Source organism: Antechinus flavipes, chromosome 3 (genome assembly GCF_016432865.1).
Source record: "Antechinus flavipes isolate AdamAnt ecotype Samford, QLD, Australia chromosome 3, AdamAnt_v2, whole genome shotgun sequence".
In the NCBI taxonomy this organism is placed as follows: domain Eukaryota; kingdom Metazoa; phylum Chordata; class Mammalia; order Dasyuromorphia; family Dasyuridae; genus Antechinus; species Antechinus flavipes.
Genome location: NC_067400.1, coordinates 563,745,106 through 563,760,224, shown reverse-complemented (window position 1 = coordinate 563,760,224; position 15,119 = coordinate 563,745,106). Strand labels below are relative to the sequence as shown.

Below are 15,119 nucleotides of genomic sequence, written 5' to 3'. Positions count from 1 at the left end.
TGGATATGTTGGGTTGGAAGGAGAATAGCTCAGGACAGGGGTTGGACAACACCACTAAGCATAGTTAGGCCTTCTTTTTTCTTCTTTACCAACTTGCTGATTGGGAGGGTCAATCTGTTGTTTTGTTGCTCACATCCTTGAGCTTTGCCACTGGGAAAGGTCTTAAATCATTTAATGCATAATCAAGTCTTGTGTAAAGCACTTGCTTTGTGCATTGCATGACGACGTGAAGCACTGGGGAGGCAAATAAAAGATAGCACCTATTCCCAAGGACTCACATTTTAATGGGTGTAGAGATAGTTTTAGCTGCAAGTCCGAAGGAAAGGCTCAGTGGACCTTAGAGTGCAGTGGTAATACATATGGCAACGCGTCTTCTTTCATCTCATTTCCATTAAGTTTCTGAAGTTGGGAGGGACCAAACGTTTATACAATACCTTCTGTGTGCCAAGTATGTGTTAAGTACTTTATTAACTCATTTGAGCTGGCTCTTAACAGAGGCAACTGCAAGGTCACAGTTCTACAAGTGACCCCTCTCCAATGCTGGGGAGCAGGCTAGAAGCTCTTGTTATCATGCATTACCCTTCCTGGGGCTCTCGGCCCTAGACGGTCTGCACCAGGGTGAGTCCACGTGGCACATGACACCTCCAATCACCCATCAGCAATGGGTGGTAGTCAGGCTGCTCCCTTCTATCAGTTTTAAGATATATATAATCATTAATAAATTAATGCTATATTAATATATTAGTGATTATATATGTATATATATATATATGTATATATATATATATACATATATATATATATATATAGTCAACCTTATATATATTAAATGTTCACCCCATCAATTATTTTCCATTTATCTGCATAAATGTGATACTTGCAAAACGACAGGTCACTGCCTTTCAGCTGAACTCTCACTTCCTGGTTCTGTCCCATTCCTTACATCACTGCAGTTGGATCATTTTTCCCTCGGCTCTGCACTCAGGCAGTACCTGGCACATACCCGGTGCTTGATGTTATTCTACTTCCTCTACATCTGTTTGTTGGTTAGAACAATTCCTCGGTTATCTTGCGGCACCATATTCCACAAGCACCTTGCTTATCTCCTGGCTTTAGATGCTACCGATTGTTAGCTGGGTGCTTTCACGCTTTCCTAGGAATCCGCTTCTAATGCACCCTTCTGATCACACATTACACGAGACCCCTTTTTTGCTTCCTCAGCTTTCTGGTCTATTTTCTTGCAAGACTTTTCCTGGGTAGGGCTTTTTTTGTTGTTCTTTTGCTGAACCCATCAGTTTGAGAGGGTGCCACAGCAAATGCTCTCTCCCTGCCTCTCAATGGGGAAGGACATTTCCCTCGGCTTGACTCAGCACTTATACCAACAGCTGTGGTACAAGATCAGTACAGGGGAAGATGGGGACCATGTCTTATTTAGATTTGGTATTTTTCCCAGATCTTAGCAGAACAGCCACTTTATATTTATTGACTGTTTAAAACAACAATGAGATAAAGGAAGTAAAGTAAAACTGGAAAAGTAAAGTAAAAACACTAGAGCCTGGGAAAATGAGAATAGTGATACTTTCACCAAAGAGAAGCCAGGATAAGGGAAGGATGATAGGAGAAAGGGTAATGGTTCTTTTGGTAGATGATAGCAGTGAAAAGATGCCATGACCCCAAGCTGATACTCAATGGACATTGTACAAGTTTGGTGAGATGGGCAGTCCTAGCTTACAAACAAGGCCCTCAGTTCTCCCAGGCATCCACGAGTGTGGCAGACCAAAACTTATCTCCACCTGGCCATCCTGCACACCTGCCAGTGGCTTTCACAAATGTCCACAGAAGGTCTGAGGCTTTTTTCCAGCTCTTTTAATATTTGAAAAATATCAGACTTGGGGGGAGGGAGGCCCATATGTTATCTCAAACAATACCATACATGCTGGAAAACATTTCCAGTGCCAAAATGCACTAATATAGGAATCCACATGTATATACTGTGCAGAAGTAATCAGCTAAGGATCTGCCACAGGTCACTTTTTTCTCCTTAGGCTTTCAGGTTTGCCCACACTGCTAGAAGCATTGAAAATGCTGGGGAAAATGCCCAACAGTCAAAACAGCAACATTTACTTTTGCTTCTTTCCATTGGCGTGGCTAATCTAGAGGCCTCTAGACTTGCCCTTCCAACACCTGTAAAAGGAAAAAACCATTCCAGAGATGGGAGCTAGCAAAGCCCTACTAATGCTGCTGGAGAGAGATCAGTGTGTTTGGAGTGGTCTTCAAGTGCCCTGTAGCTGTATTTTTAATGACAGGAAAGGGCTCCTAGTACCCCTCATCTGATTTAGGCTTAGGCTTGGCCAACAAATATTCCCCAAGCTCACTGTGTCACTTTCAGACAGATAGGATTGTGACCATTAAAACTTATTTATTGAGTATAAGTACAAAGAATTCCCAATACATTTGGTCAGAAGAGAGGAAGAAGAGAGACACAAGGGGCTACTGCTACAGGTCGTTAGGAACATGCTGCAGCTGCTGCAGTTTCCCCGCCCTTGCAGCCAAAGTTCTGTTCCTGTGGCACGTGGTACCATTGCCCTAAGTGCCCAAAACTCTGACAAAAATTTGCAGTCCTAAAAATAAACAAAACAGCAGAATTGGTTGAAGGCAAGCTGGAGGGCTCCCCAGCAGTTGAGCACCACCACTATCCTTGCCATACTCACTTCCACTGCCAAGGTTTACTTGTTCAACCCCAGTGTGGGGCACATGGGTAACACCCAAGGGAAAGGGAGAGAAAGGAAAAGTCTTTGGGATCCTCAGAGTCCAGATGCTGAACCACAGCAGGATGTAAAACTTAGCTAGTAGTAGTGGCAGCATGGTTGTACAGATCCCATTGCTGCTACAGCCCCTCCTGGGGAAAGGAAATGCCGGAGGTTGACCAGCTGCTGTGGCAGGTAGAGAGGCTGTACACAAAGCAGTCTTCCTTAACTTTTTGCCCTGAGGGTTTTGGTAGAAGAGGGATGAGAAGAAAGGCACGCGTATTTCCATGATCTCTACTATCCCTCCAGTCAAAAGATCGGTCAATCCCTTTACAAAAACTTTGGACCCAAATAAACGAGGAGCCTGAAGAAATCCTCTGAAGATGGCAAAGCTGCACATGTTTAGTCCTATAATAACTGGCTTGGACTTCTTGAAAAATTTCAGTTGCTTCATTTTTGGGTCCGAAAGCTACTACAAATCTGAGCAAGTCGATTCTAAAAGAAAAGTAAAACATGAGTTATCTTGAGAAGACAAAACAGGTATACCCTTTTTATATTTAGGACACGGGCATTTAAAGGACGTGAATTATGCTCTTGTGGAGCGTGTCCCAAACTCTCTGGACCTTCTCACTGATATTCTCTAACATTAGTGGAAAGGTATTTGGAGAATGCTTGCCAAGTCTGTCATCCATGCTATGTTTTCCCGAGCTGGGCATTTCAGCTGTTAGACCACCTTCAATCCAGTGGCTCTACCACCCTGCCCCAGGAACAGCATCCTTCACCATGCTTTGAAGGTTTCCCCAGACCTGGGTCTCCTGGGATAACACTCCCCCCACAGCTCAGGGCTTGGGGATTTCAGTAAGACACTCTGACAGATTCTTCTAAGCATAACCAGAAACCAAAGTTCAATGAAAACATTTGACGAGAATAACTTTCCTCAATGTCCAAAATGACTGCACTTCAATGAAATGGAATTAAGAGGACTTACAGATAACTTCTTAATGTTTCCCAAGGCCTCTGGATCCAGATGCGCTAGATCCATCTTTTGTAAATCACTGGCCAATAAGCGCATGCTCTGTACAAGGGAAAAAGAATGTTAAATAGCATTTAACTATTTTGAATTTATTCTCTTTATATTTCTTCTACATATGTAAAAATGCACATTTATCTTTTCCATTAGAATGCAATGAGTAGAAGGTTTTCTTGGGGATAGGATAGAGTTAAGATGGGTGAAAGGAAGCAGTACAGCCTTGTTCTCCATTAAACAATCTCCACAAAGAACTAGAAAACACACTAGACTGAATTCTGATTGGGAGATAGAAAGAGGCCTGCAGACACTTGGGATGAGGCCTGGCCTGGAAAGTACATAGGAAATTCCAATACTCCAGGGCAGAAACAGGGGCGCAGACAGTGCCAGGGAGAAAGAGATCTGTGGAATCCCTGAGCTAGCACTGGATGAAAGAATGGGTACTATCTGGCAGCACTGTTGCCCACTACCCAGTTCCAATCACAGATCCAGGGTAGAGAAAAACAGTTTTGAAAATGTTGTGTACTGAGCCACAAGTTGTACACTAAGTATGAAACAAATTCTGAAGCAAAATGTAACTGTGATCCTGACTCGGGTCTAGCCCCAGGCCAGCATGCTCTGAACATGTAGAACCTCCCATCAAACTAACAGAAACTGAGTTGAGCAGCAGCCTAAAGGAAGTCCCACTTATTAAAAAGCCACATCTGGGTCAGGAACTTGCAGCACTCAGACCAGAAGGGTAATGAACAGATCTGCCTTTGGGTTACACCATTTTGGAAGCAATGAAAGCAGCAAAAGAACACAAGAAGATTGAAGCTCAGAACAGAAGAGGACCGAAGAAGACATCTCTCCCATTTCCCCCCAAATTACAGAGTCCCAGCATTAATATCAAGTCCAAGATCTAGAAGCTAGCTGGAAGAAAGAGCAAACCAAAAAAAGGATCCCACCATAAAGAATATTTTGGGATAGGAGGCTCAAGACATAAACACAGAAGAGAATGACTTAAAGTGCACACACACACACACACAAAACCTCAAAGAAAAGTGCAGCTTGGACACAAGTTCAACAAGAATTCTTAGTTAAAGCAAGAATTTTTTAAAAAGTTAAAAAATAATTTAAAAACCAACTGAAAGTAGGAAGAAAGATAGGAAAAGACAATTAACAGCTTGGAAAGCTGGCACTTCACTGAAAATAACTCCCTGAATATCAGAACCAAATGGAAGTTGATGACTCCATGAGACATCAGAAAATAATAAAACAAAGTCTGAAGACTGAGCGTTAATTTAAGGATCACTGAGATATTTAAAAACCATGAACAAAAAGAGCCATGTTTCAAGAAATCAGGGAAAAAAATTGTTCGGGTATCTTAGAACCAGAAAATGAAGTTGAAATGGAAAAAAATCTACTTGTCATCCCCTGAAACAATATAATAAAATACGTGTGTCATTCTTTGTTACTTGTATTCCCAGCACTGAGCACAGTGCCTAGTACAAAGTAAGTATTTGTTGACGGTCTAGGAAAAGGAGCAGTGCTTATAACCCCTAAGTCTAGAAGCTGGCCAAGCTGAAGCAGCTGCTGGAAGTTAAGTAGAAGAGTTTTCTGGGAAGGAGAGCCCAGCCTATGCTATTGTCTCTACAGAGGCCTTTCTGCTGAAAGGTGAACTTGAACATGTTACCTTCACATGAGAAAAGACCTTTTGGGACACAGTGTTTTCTATCTCAGAATATTGGTAGAGCTACAGTTAATGAGAGCTGAGCTTAATCCTCTGTTTCAGAGTTTTAAGTCTAATTGCACAATGTAAAGATCACCTTTTCAGGCAGGTAATACCTAAGGTTGTGATTTGCAGATTTTAAGCTGCATATTAAGCATGTAAATAGATACAGAAGTGAACAGTTTTTAAGTGAGAGGTGTAGCAATAGCACGATTTGAGGCCAGCATGAAACACTGATTTAGAATGGGGAAAAAAACTGGGCAGCAGATGCAGCTGAAAGCAAAAATCAAGGCACTTACAGGAATGATGTCTTTAAGGGTAGATATAATGTTTCCAGAAGACCCAGAACAGCCCCAAATCCCTCTCATATAATCTCTGCTTTCTTTTACCTCTCCTCCACCCACTGGCACAGTAAGGAAGACCTCATTGCTATCAGCCAGGGGGCTGCCGTTCACAGAAATGTTGTATATTCTCTCTCTGGCTGCAGGAGTACGTAGGCCTGGGGTCTTGAAGATCCTATAAAAGCAGGAAAATTTTTGTGAAATCTGACCACTAAGAAAGAATTATGAGCACTTCTACCCCAATCCTAGTTTAAGCTGTACTTTTCAAACCACTTACTTTTTTCCCTCCCAAACCACTCCTTTTCTAAAAGGAGGGTGAAGTTTAAATTTATAAAAATTCGAAGCAGAATATGACTAAAAACAACTTGCCTTGAAGAAAAAGACTGTAATTACTAAATACACAAGTAGAAAAATAAATTCTCAACTGAATATTTTTCAGTTCCATGAAACCTGGTTGCTAAAAAGGAAAAAAAAAAAAAATCACCTAAAAATAAACAGTGGTCATTTAATTTAGAAAAGCAGATAAACAACTTCCAAAAGTTGTTTAGATGTCACAGAAGAGATGGTTTGGTTTTCACAACAATGGAGATTATTATACAAGAAAGAAAAACATTATTAAAATGTTACCAGTCATTTTTTTAAACCTCTGGATCAGAATCAGCAAAAACCAAAAGGGCTATACATGGGGTCTTATTCACTGTAACTTATGCCTAGAGAGAGTAAAATAGCTTATCCGTGTAATAGTTTCTAGGAGAATAATAATAATAATAATTATTATTATTATTATTATTATTGTCATTAGTCGACATTTACATAGCACCTCTATCAGCCAGACACTGTGCTAACACTTTACAATTATTTACTCTTCACAACAGCACTGGAAGATAGGTGCTTTTATTATCCAAATTTTACAGATGAGAAAACTGAGGCAGTCACTAGTTAAGAAACTTGTCCATAGTCACACATATAGGACAAGTCAGGAGACAAATTTGAACTTAGCTTTTCTTGACTCCAAAGTGTTGTCTCGACTGCTCCCCTAGTTGCTGAGTGCGTGATGAATGAAGAAAGTGGCAAAGCTTATGTCTCCCTCCCACTTTGGAGACTAAGAGATTAGGTACATTTTGCAAATGTCTGCTCTGCAGTGGCTAGTGTTAAATACCTGGGCCATCACTGAACTTCAAGCAGTTTTAAAATACTTACCTGGAATCAAACCTGGGTGTCAGGCCTGGAGTTGGTCCTAATATGGAGAAATCAGTTCTGCCCATGGCTGGAGTAAGAAGACTACTTTGGTTTGACCTGTATTTAACAAGGTAACATTGGTAAGACTTTTTGCCATGAGAGAGAATCTTTAGTTACTTGAATAAAACACCAGTTTCAATTATTCTAATCATATTCTTCGGACAGCCTTCAAAATAGACTCCTCCTTCACCTGCCAGGTTTACTATATAATTGGCAGATTTCTGGTTAGCATTTAGCAGTCACCACCCCATGGTAAACTATCTGTAGAGAAATATTCTCCTTGGAAAACCATCCTCTAGGTCATAACCACTTCCAGAAATTTATTTTCCACCTCTCCCTTCTGGAGTCTGTGAACTAGCAAACTGTAGTAGAAGGTTTAAAGCATTCCAACATTCTTTATTATAGTGGGAGGGAATTTTTGGGCATGAATTATATAATATAGTCTTGTTATTAAATTACAAGTTAAAGGGACACAGATTTAAAGCCTTTAGCACCAAAAGTCTCTTTCTTACTCTATCCTAAAGATTAAAAGGTGAAGAAGGTATTGATATTCCTGACAAGGTTTGAAAAATAAGTTACAATGGATGTTAAAAGCCCCACTGGATAGCAATGCACATGACTTAGCATAGAATACATAACCATGTAAAAAAAAAAAAGTGTTACTAAAACAATTATACCTTTTTAGAAAGAATAATTTGCTGCATATTTCCTACTTGCTGTATACTGAGTCATAGGTAGGTTTCTTTCGAGTTTAACCCTAGTCCTGAATCTGTCTCTTTTTCTAGTCTAACCATTCTTGCTTTTTTATTGTTATAATCCTTTTCTCAAAACAAAGTTCTTACATGCATAAAATAAAATATTTGGAATTGCAAAGAAAACTAATTAAAGAAAGGTATAATTTTTCCCCCCATCTAAGTTCCTGGACTTTTTGAAATCTTTCCTGGATCCACTGGGTTAAGAATCCTTAACTTAGAAGATCCTTCAAAGTTAAGCTAAATCTTTCCATTCCTACCTAACCTATATTCCAGTCCAAAGACAAACTAGTGATTAGACTAACTTTTCTCTGCCCTTTCAATATGGCTTTTTTAGAATGCAACTACCTAGGCTTAAGTCACAGGAGGAAAAAAAGTCTAATTTTCTTGTTGCCTGGAGGACAATTTGTCACAGATCCCTACTGTAGAACAGATACTCTGCTTATGAGTAAGAAAGGCTCAGACCTTCTCCACATTAATATCCCAAATTAACAGGTACAAAGATTTTAAGGTTTCTAACCCCACCCCTACAAATTCCCCTTCACATTGCCTTTTGTTCCTGCCATTTGCTCGCACTGACTGAGCCCTCTTCTTGGTTGTTGGACACTTCTTTGCCTGAGAGAAAAACAAACAATATTGAAGTGACACACAGAAAAGATAAAAAAGCTTAAATACAAAGATTCATCCTGTGATATCCAATGACCAACTCCTAAAATCACAAGACCACATCAACTTGCATGTGATGTACATCAGTGGCCGTGGCTTATATTGCAAGTGGCTGTCTAGTTTTATAAATAGGGAAAATTTAAGCCAAGAAAAAGAAAGAGTTGCCTAACATCACATTGCCAGGCAGGATCAGACTCTAAGACGACAGTGTACAGATGGGATATCTGACCAGGGGAGGATCAGTTCCTTCTTTTTTCTAAGGTTGAAAGAATGGAAGCTGTTGGGAGAGATTTTCTTCACTCTAGCTTTTTTCCAAATCTCTCAGATGATTGATGTGAATAGGATTCCAGAAATTTAAGCTATGAGAAATCACAATCTTCCAATCTCCCTCCAAGGTCCAGCTCTCCTTGTCTTACGTGTTACCTAAGCAGTCTCAAATCAAAGTCATGACTTCCTTAAAGATTTATCTGCCCATGAATTTGACTGAAGTCCTATATTTCAAGTACCATATCTGCCTAATTTATTAGCTTTTGATAAAAATAATGATTCTCATACAGATTTCCAAGGATCCAGTTCTTACCTTTGTAATTTGAGGATTAATATTTTCAGTTTCTTCTTCTCTAATCATCTCAGCCACTTTTGCTGCTTTCTTTGCTATAGGGAATATTTAAAATAGACTGATTACTCCAGAAGTAATTAACTTATTTAACCCAATTACAGGTCACTGAAAATAATGAAACACAACCTTCCTTTTTTGGATGTATTAAATAATGATAGCAACTCACAGGCATATATGGATCTTCCCATCACAAAGCCCTCAGTCACATTAGCTACTCCACAGGTAACCTTCTTGGCTGCCTATGGAGTACAAATACCCCCATTTTTGCAGTTTTTTGACTTGCCTGATGTCACACAGCTAAAAAACAGCAGAGTTGCAAACAATTTTTCTGTTTCCATTATCTGTATTAAAGTAACCTGAGAATAGTCAATTCACTGTGACTGGCTGCTCGAAGAGCAGACCAAATGGCTTAAGTGAATTTTTTTTGAGGGGTTGGGAAGCAAATAGTTTGTAACAATTAGTAAGTATTATCATCTTTTTCAAGAACCAGTGCTTATTCTGTTGCAATAAGCTGCCTCTTGGCCAAACCTGGGCTTTTTTAGAAAGATTATTTTAGCACCTATATGGATGGTAGACTGAAGAAACTAGAAGTACACAGCTCATTTAAGATCTAACTACAACCCTTGTCCTGGCAAAAGGTGAAGATAATGTGTCCAGAATGGAACTTAATAGTTCAGGATGAATTTATGCCAATGGGACATCCAGGAAGAATCCCAATCTCAGAATTGGAAGGGACTCCAGCAGGTTATTAGTTCAATCAATATCTCTACCTGACAAGGAGATCATTCAGCCTTTTTAAAAAATCTGTACTGTTTTGGGGAACATATCTCCTGATATTCTATGTTTGGACAATTCTAATTGTTGGAAAGCTTTTCCTTATATCTAGTCTATCAGAGAGCTAAAAAGTAGTTGATGAAGAATTATTCAAGATATAGGCCAGTAATAAAAAAATAAACACACACATACACACATGCGTGTGCACACATACTCATACAAGTCATCTGCAAAAAAACAAAACAAAACAAAACTTAATATTTAAATTCTTGGGAGCTGATAAGATCTCCACAAAGGAGACTGAAGAGTCATCACTTGGGGAGATCTAGGAAATTTTACATAATAGAAACTGAAAAGGGAGAAAATGCCTAGGGCAGGGTGATTAGTTGAAGAAAGGTCAAAGAGGATAGGGAATTAAAAAAAAAAAGGCTCCTGGATTTCATCAGTTAAGAATAGATCATTAGAGAGAGCTGTTTTAGAAGAGTAGGGACAAAAACCAAATTACAAGGGATTGAAAAAAGCTACCAACCTTTGACGACTTTCAAGGGTGTCTGAATAGCTTCAGCTGTCAACTTATTTATCTCAGTGATATCCAGGTCAGCCTGAAAGAAAATAGCCAGAGGCATCAATGTACACAATTAATGAGAAATATCGGCTGATGTATGTGTTCTCTTAGAAAGAGTCTCTTCCTGCCTCTGTCACCTTGCAATGACAGAATATCTAGGTTGCTAATGCCCTGTTCAAGAGGACAGTTTCACTCAGTGATCTATCCACTCATACTACTTGTGAATATGGTTACAGGAAACATCCTTTAATAACAATCTGTTCAACACTGTGCACAAAAACCAGGCAGGATAATATAAGACTTGTGTCTTTAATTAAAAATGGTCTAAAATCATGAGGGTTAACATATTACCTAAGGCATTTAATATCACTTTAGTGGCTAGGTTAAATATTTAGTGGCTAAATTTTACACACACACACACCCACACACACCTCCCCCCCCCCCCAAAAAAAAAAAAAAAAAACAAAACAATGATACTCTGCTGCAGACACTTAGCTTGGTGCTAAGGATTCAAAGATAAAAATGAAATCTCTTTCATCAAAAAGCTTAAATTCTATTGCTGTTCTACAAGAAATGAGTAGGCTTACTTAAAAAAAGCATGGAAAGACTTACATGAACTGATGTTGAGTGAAGTGACAACAGGGAGAACATTGTACATAATAATAACAAAATTATATGATAATCAGCTATGATAAACTTAGCCTTCTCAGAAGTACATCGATTCAAGACAATTCCAATAGATTTGGGATGGAAAAAATCATCTGCATCCAGAGAAAGAGCTATGGAGACTGAATGCAGATCAAAGCACAGTATTTTCATCTTTTTCTTTCTCATGGTTTTTCCCTTTTGTTCCGATTTTTCTTTCACAAAATGACTAATATGTAAACATGTTTAAAATGATTTTATGTGTATAACCTGTATCAGATTGCTTGCTGTCTTGGGGAGGTAAAAAGAAAAAAAAAACTGCAATTCAAAATCTTACAAAAATGAATGTTAAGAACTATCTTTACATGCAACTCAAAGAACAAAATACTATTAAATGAAAAAAAAAAGCAGTTTAAATTTTGCTAAATTCATTATGTACAAGATACTATGTTGCATACTGAGACTATTAATAGGAAAATAAAAGGCAGTCTTTGCCTTCAAGGTTATATTCTTCCGAGCTTTATTGCTAGATTTGAATGTATTCTTTTTTCCTTATTTTAATAAACTCTAACAATTTACAAAGGGGCTTCCAAATACTGATTTTATTTAAAAATGCAAAAGGTCAGATGAATTCTAAAATGTATAACTGAGTACTTTATCCAGCCAAGATTTTCCCATAATACTTTGCTAAGTTAGTATATCTGAACAAATGACTACAAAAGTATTGAAAGCAGAAGAAATTTTAGAAGCTATAAATTAAACATGTTGGATGTTATTTTTCCTCTTGTTTCAACCATTTTTAAAATTTAAGATTATCTCTTTCCTTTAGGCTATTCTTTTTCTTTAAATGATTTTCCACTGTCATATGAAAGAACTGTGGTTTTCTCTATCTTTTCCATCTTCCATCTTCTTAGACTAGAAGGAAATAGTCCATATCACAGGGACTTTAAATAGTATTGATCTCTTCTTTCTTGCTTACCAGGCTATTTCTTATAGAAAGAAATTAAAATAAAAGCAGTTCAGCAAAACCAGCCATACCACCAAGCCCAATAACATAGGGAAACATTTCATAGCTATGGTTCACCCCCCACCCACCCACCCCATTCTGGCAAAGAATGGAGAAAGGCACATCTTCATTTCTCATCTGTGACAAGTGTGGTCATTATTATGTAGCCATTTAGTTTCCAAATTTGTTGTTGTTCTTTCTATATTCCAGATTATATATATTCCCCCCTATTTTTATTAAAAGCAGTCACCATCCTCCTTCTATTCTCCCAGGATCTTAAACTTTGGGGAATTTAATCCCATTCTCCAAAATGTCTTACTTTATATATCCACTGAGTTGTCAAAACTTGCTGTATCTCTCCCTCTAAAACATCTCTCAGGTCTCACTTTTCTTTCTTCAGACAAATATTTTAATTCAGGCCCTCATCACCTCTAGAGTATTGCAACAGCATTCTAGAGTGGACTTTCTGACTCTAGTCTGCCAGTGTAATCCCAATAACCTCTAGGATTAAATTCCTCTATTTAGTTTTGAAAGCTCTTTACAATCTAGCCCCAATCTCCTTTCTGATCTTACTGGACATTACTCCCTCTTCTGTATTCTATAATCCAGTCAAACTGGCCCTTTTCTCCATTCCTCCCATACTACTTTCATCTCTTATCAGTCATCCCCCAATACCTGGAATTCACTTCTTTCCTCCTTCAAGAGGCAGCTCAAAAATTATCTGCCTTTCCTGACACCCTCTCTAAAGTAACAGTGCAAGATATATGCATGGGTAATTTTTCAGCATTGACAATTGTAAAACCTTTTGTTCCAACTTTTCCCCTCCTTCTCCCCACCCCTTCTCCCAGATGGTCGACCAATACATATTAAATATGTTAGAGTATAGGTTAAATACATGTATACATGGCCATACAGTTATTTTGCTGTACAAAAAGAATCAGACTTTGAAATAGTATACAACTAGCCTGTGAATGTGATGACAACGTGAGCTCGAACCGACCTCAGTGCATCAACTGAGGAGTTTCAGCCCTCTACATGTGAAGGAAATCAAAAATGCAGGTGGACAAAAATAGAGGGATTGGGAATTCTATATAGTGGTTCATAGTCATCTCCCAGAGTTCTTTCGCTAGGTGTAGCTGGTTCAATTCATTCCTGCTCCATTGGAACTGATTTGGTTCATCTCTTTGCTGAAGAGAGCCAGGTCCATCAGAATTGATCATCATATAGTATTGTGGTTGAAGTATATAATGATCTCCTGGTCCTGCGCATTTCACTTAGCATCAGTTCATGTAAGTCTCTCCAGGCCTTTCTGAAATCATCCTGCTGGTCATTTCTTACAGAACAATAATGTCCATAATATTCATTACCACAATTTATTCAGCCATTCTCCAATTGATGGGCATCCACTCAGTTTCCAGTTTCTGGCCATTATAAAGAGGGCCACAAACATTCTTGCACATACAGGTCCCTTTCCCTTCTTCAAAATTTCTTTGGGATATAGTAACACTGATGGATCAAAGGGTATGCACAGTTTTATAACTTTTTGAGCATAGTTCTAAATTGCTCTCCAGAATGGCTGGATGTATTCACAACTCCACCAACAATGTATCAGTGTCCTTTTTTTCCCACATCCCCTCCAACATTCCACATTATCTTTTCCTGTCATTCTAGCCAATCTGACAAGTGTGTAGTGGTATCTCAGATTTGTCTTAATTTGCATTTCTCTAATTAATAATGACTTGGAGCATCTTTTCATATGACTAGAAATAGTTTCAATTTTGTCTGAGAATTGTCTGTTCATATCCTTTGACCATTTATCAATTGGAGATGGCTTGATTTCTTATAAATTTAGTCAATTTTCTATATATTTTGGAAATGAGGCCTTTATTAGAACCTTTGACTGTAAAAATGTTTTCCCAGTTTATTGCTTCCCTTTTAATCTTGTCTGCATGAGTTTTGTTTATACAAAAACTTTTCAATTTGGTATAATTAAAATTTTCTATTTTGTGATCAATAATGATTTCTAGTTCCTCTTTGGTCATAAATTTCTTCCTCTTCCACAGATCTGAGAGGTAAACTATCCTATGTTCTTCTGATTTATTTATAATCTCATTTTGACCTTATCTTGGTGTATACGGTGTTAAGTATGGGTCAATGCCTAGTTTCTGCCATATTTCCAATTTTCCCAGCAATTTTTGTCAAACAGTGAGTTCTTATGCCAAAAGCTGGGATCTTTGGGTTTGTCAAACACTAGATTATTAAAAGTTACTGACTGTTTTGTCTTTTGAACCTAACCTATTCCACAGCCAATACCAAATAGTTTTGGTAACCGCTGCTTTATAATATAATTTTAGATCTGGTACAGCGAGGCCACCTTCATTTGATTTTTTTTTTTTTTATTAATTCCTTTGAAATTCTTGACCCTTTGTTTTTCCATATGAATTTTGTTCTTATTTTTTCTAGGTCATTAAAAGTTTTTTTGGGAGTCTGATTAGTATAGTGCTAAATAAATAGATTAGTTTAGGTAGTATTGTCATCTTTATTATATTTGCTCGCCCTATCCAAGAGCACTTAATATTTTCCCAATTGGTTAGATCTGACTTTATTTGTGTGGAAAGTGTTTTGTAGTTTTGCTCATATAGTTTCTGATTTTCCCTTGGCAGACAGATTCCTAAATATTTTATACTATCTGTAGTTACTTTAAATGGAATTTCTCTTTGTAACTCTGTTGGATTTTGTTAGTGATATATAAGAATGCTGATAACTTATGTGGGTTTATTTTGTATCCTGCAACTTTGCTAAAGGTGTGGATTATTTCTAATAGCTTTTTAGTAGAATCTCTGGGGTTCTCTAAGTGTACCATCATATCATCAGCAAAGAGTAATAATTTGGTTTCCTCATTACTACTCTTAATTCCTTTAATCTATTTCTCAGCTCTTATTGACAAAGCTAGCATTTCTAACACAATAGTGAATAGTAATGGTGACAGTGGGCAACCTTGTTTCACTCCTAACCTTACTGGGAATG

At 38.0% G+C, this 15,119-nt stretch overlaps 1 protein-coding gene across 1 annotated transcript in view; it reads right to left on the bottom strand.

Annotated features, from left to right (window-relative positions):
- Positions 1–2,399: 2,399 nt before the first annotated feature.
- Positions 2,400–15,119, bottom strand: part of CDCA8 (cell division cycle associated 8) — a 29,825-nt gene continuing 17,105 nt past the window's right edge. The window contains exons 4-10 of the mRNA XM_051987738.1: positions 10,406–10,478; positions 9,064–9,137; positions 8,368–8,432; positions 7,027–7,122; positions 5,875–6,001; positions 3,736–3,822; positions 2,400–3,242 (exon numbers count right to left, since the gene is read on the bottom strand). Of these exons, the coding sequence (XP_051843698.1) occupies positions 3,198–3,242; positions 3,736–3,822; positions 5,875–6,001; positions 7,027–7,122; positions 8,368–8,432; positions 9,064–9,137; positions 10,406–10,478 (567 nt within the window). The 3' untranslated portion in view covers positions 2,400–3,197. The remainder of the gene's footprint in view (positions 3,243–3,735; positions 3,823–5,874; positions 6,002–7,026; positions 7,123–8,367; positions 8,433–9,063; positions 9,138–10,405; positions 10,479–15,119) is intronic.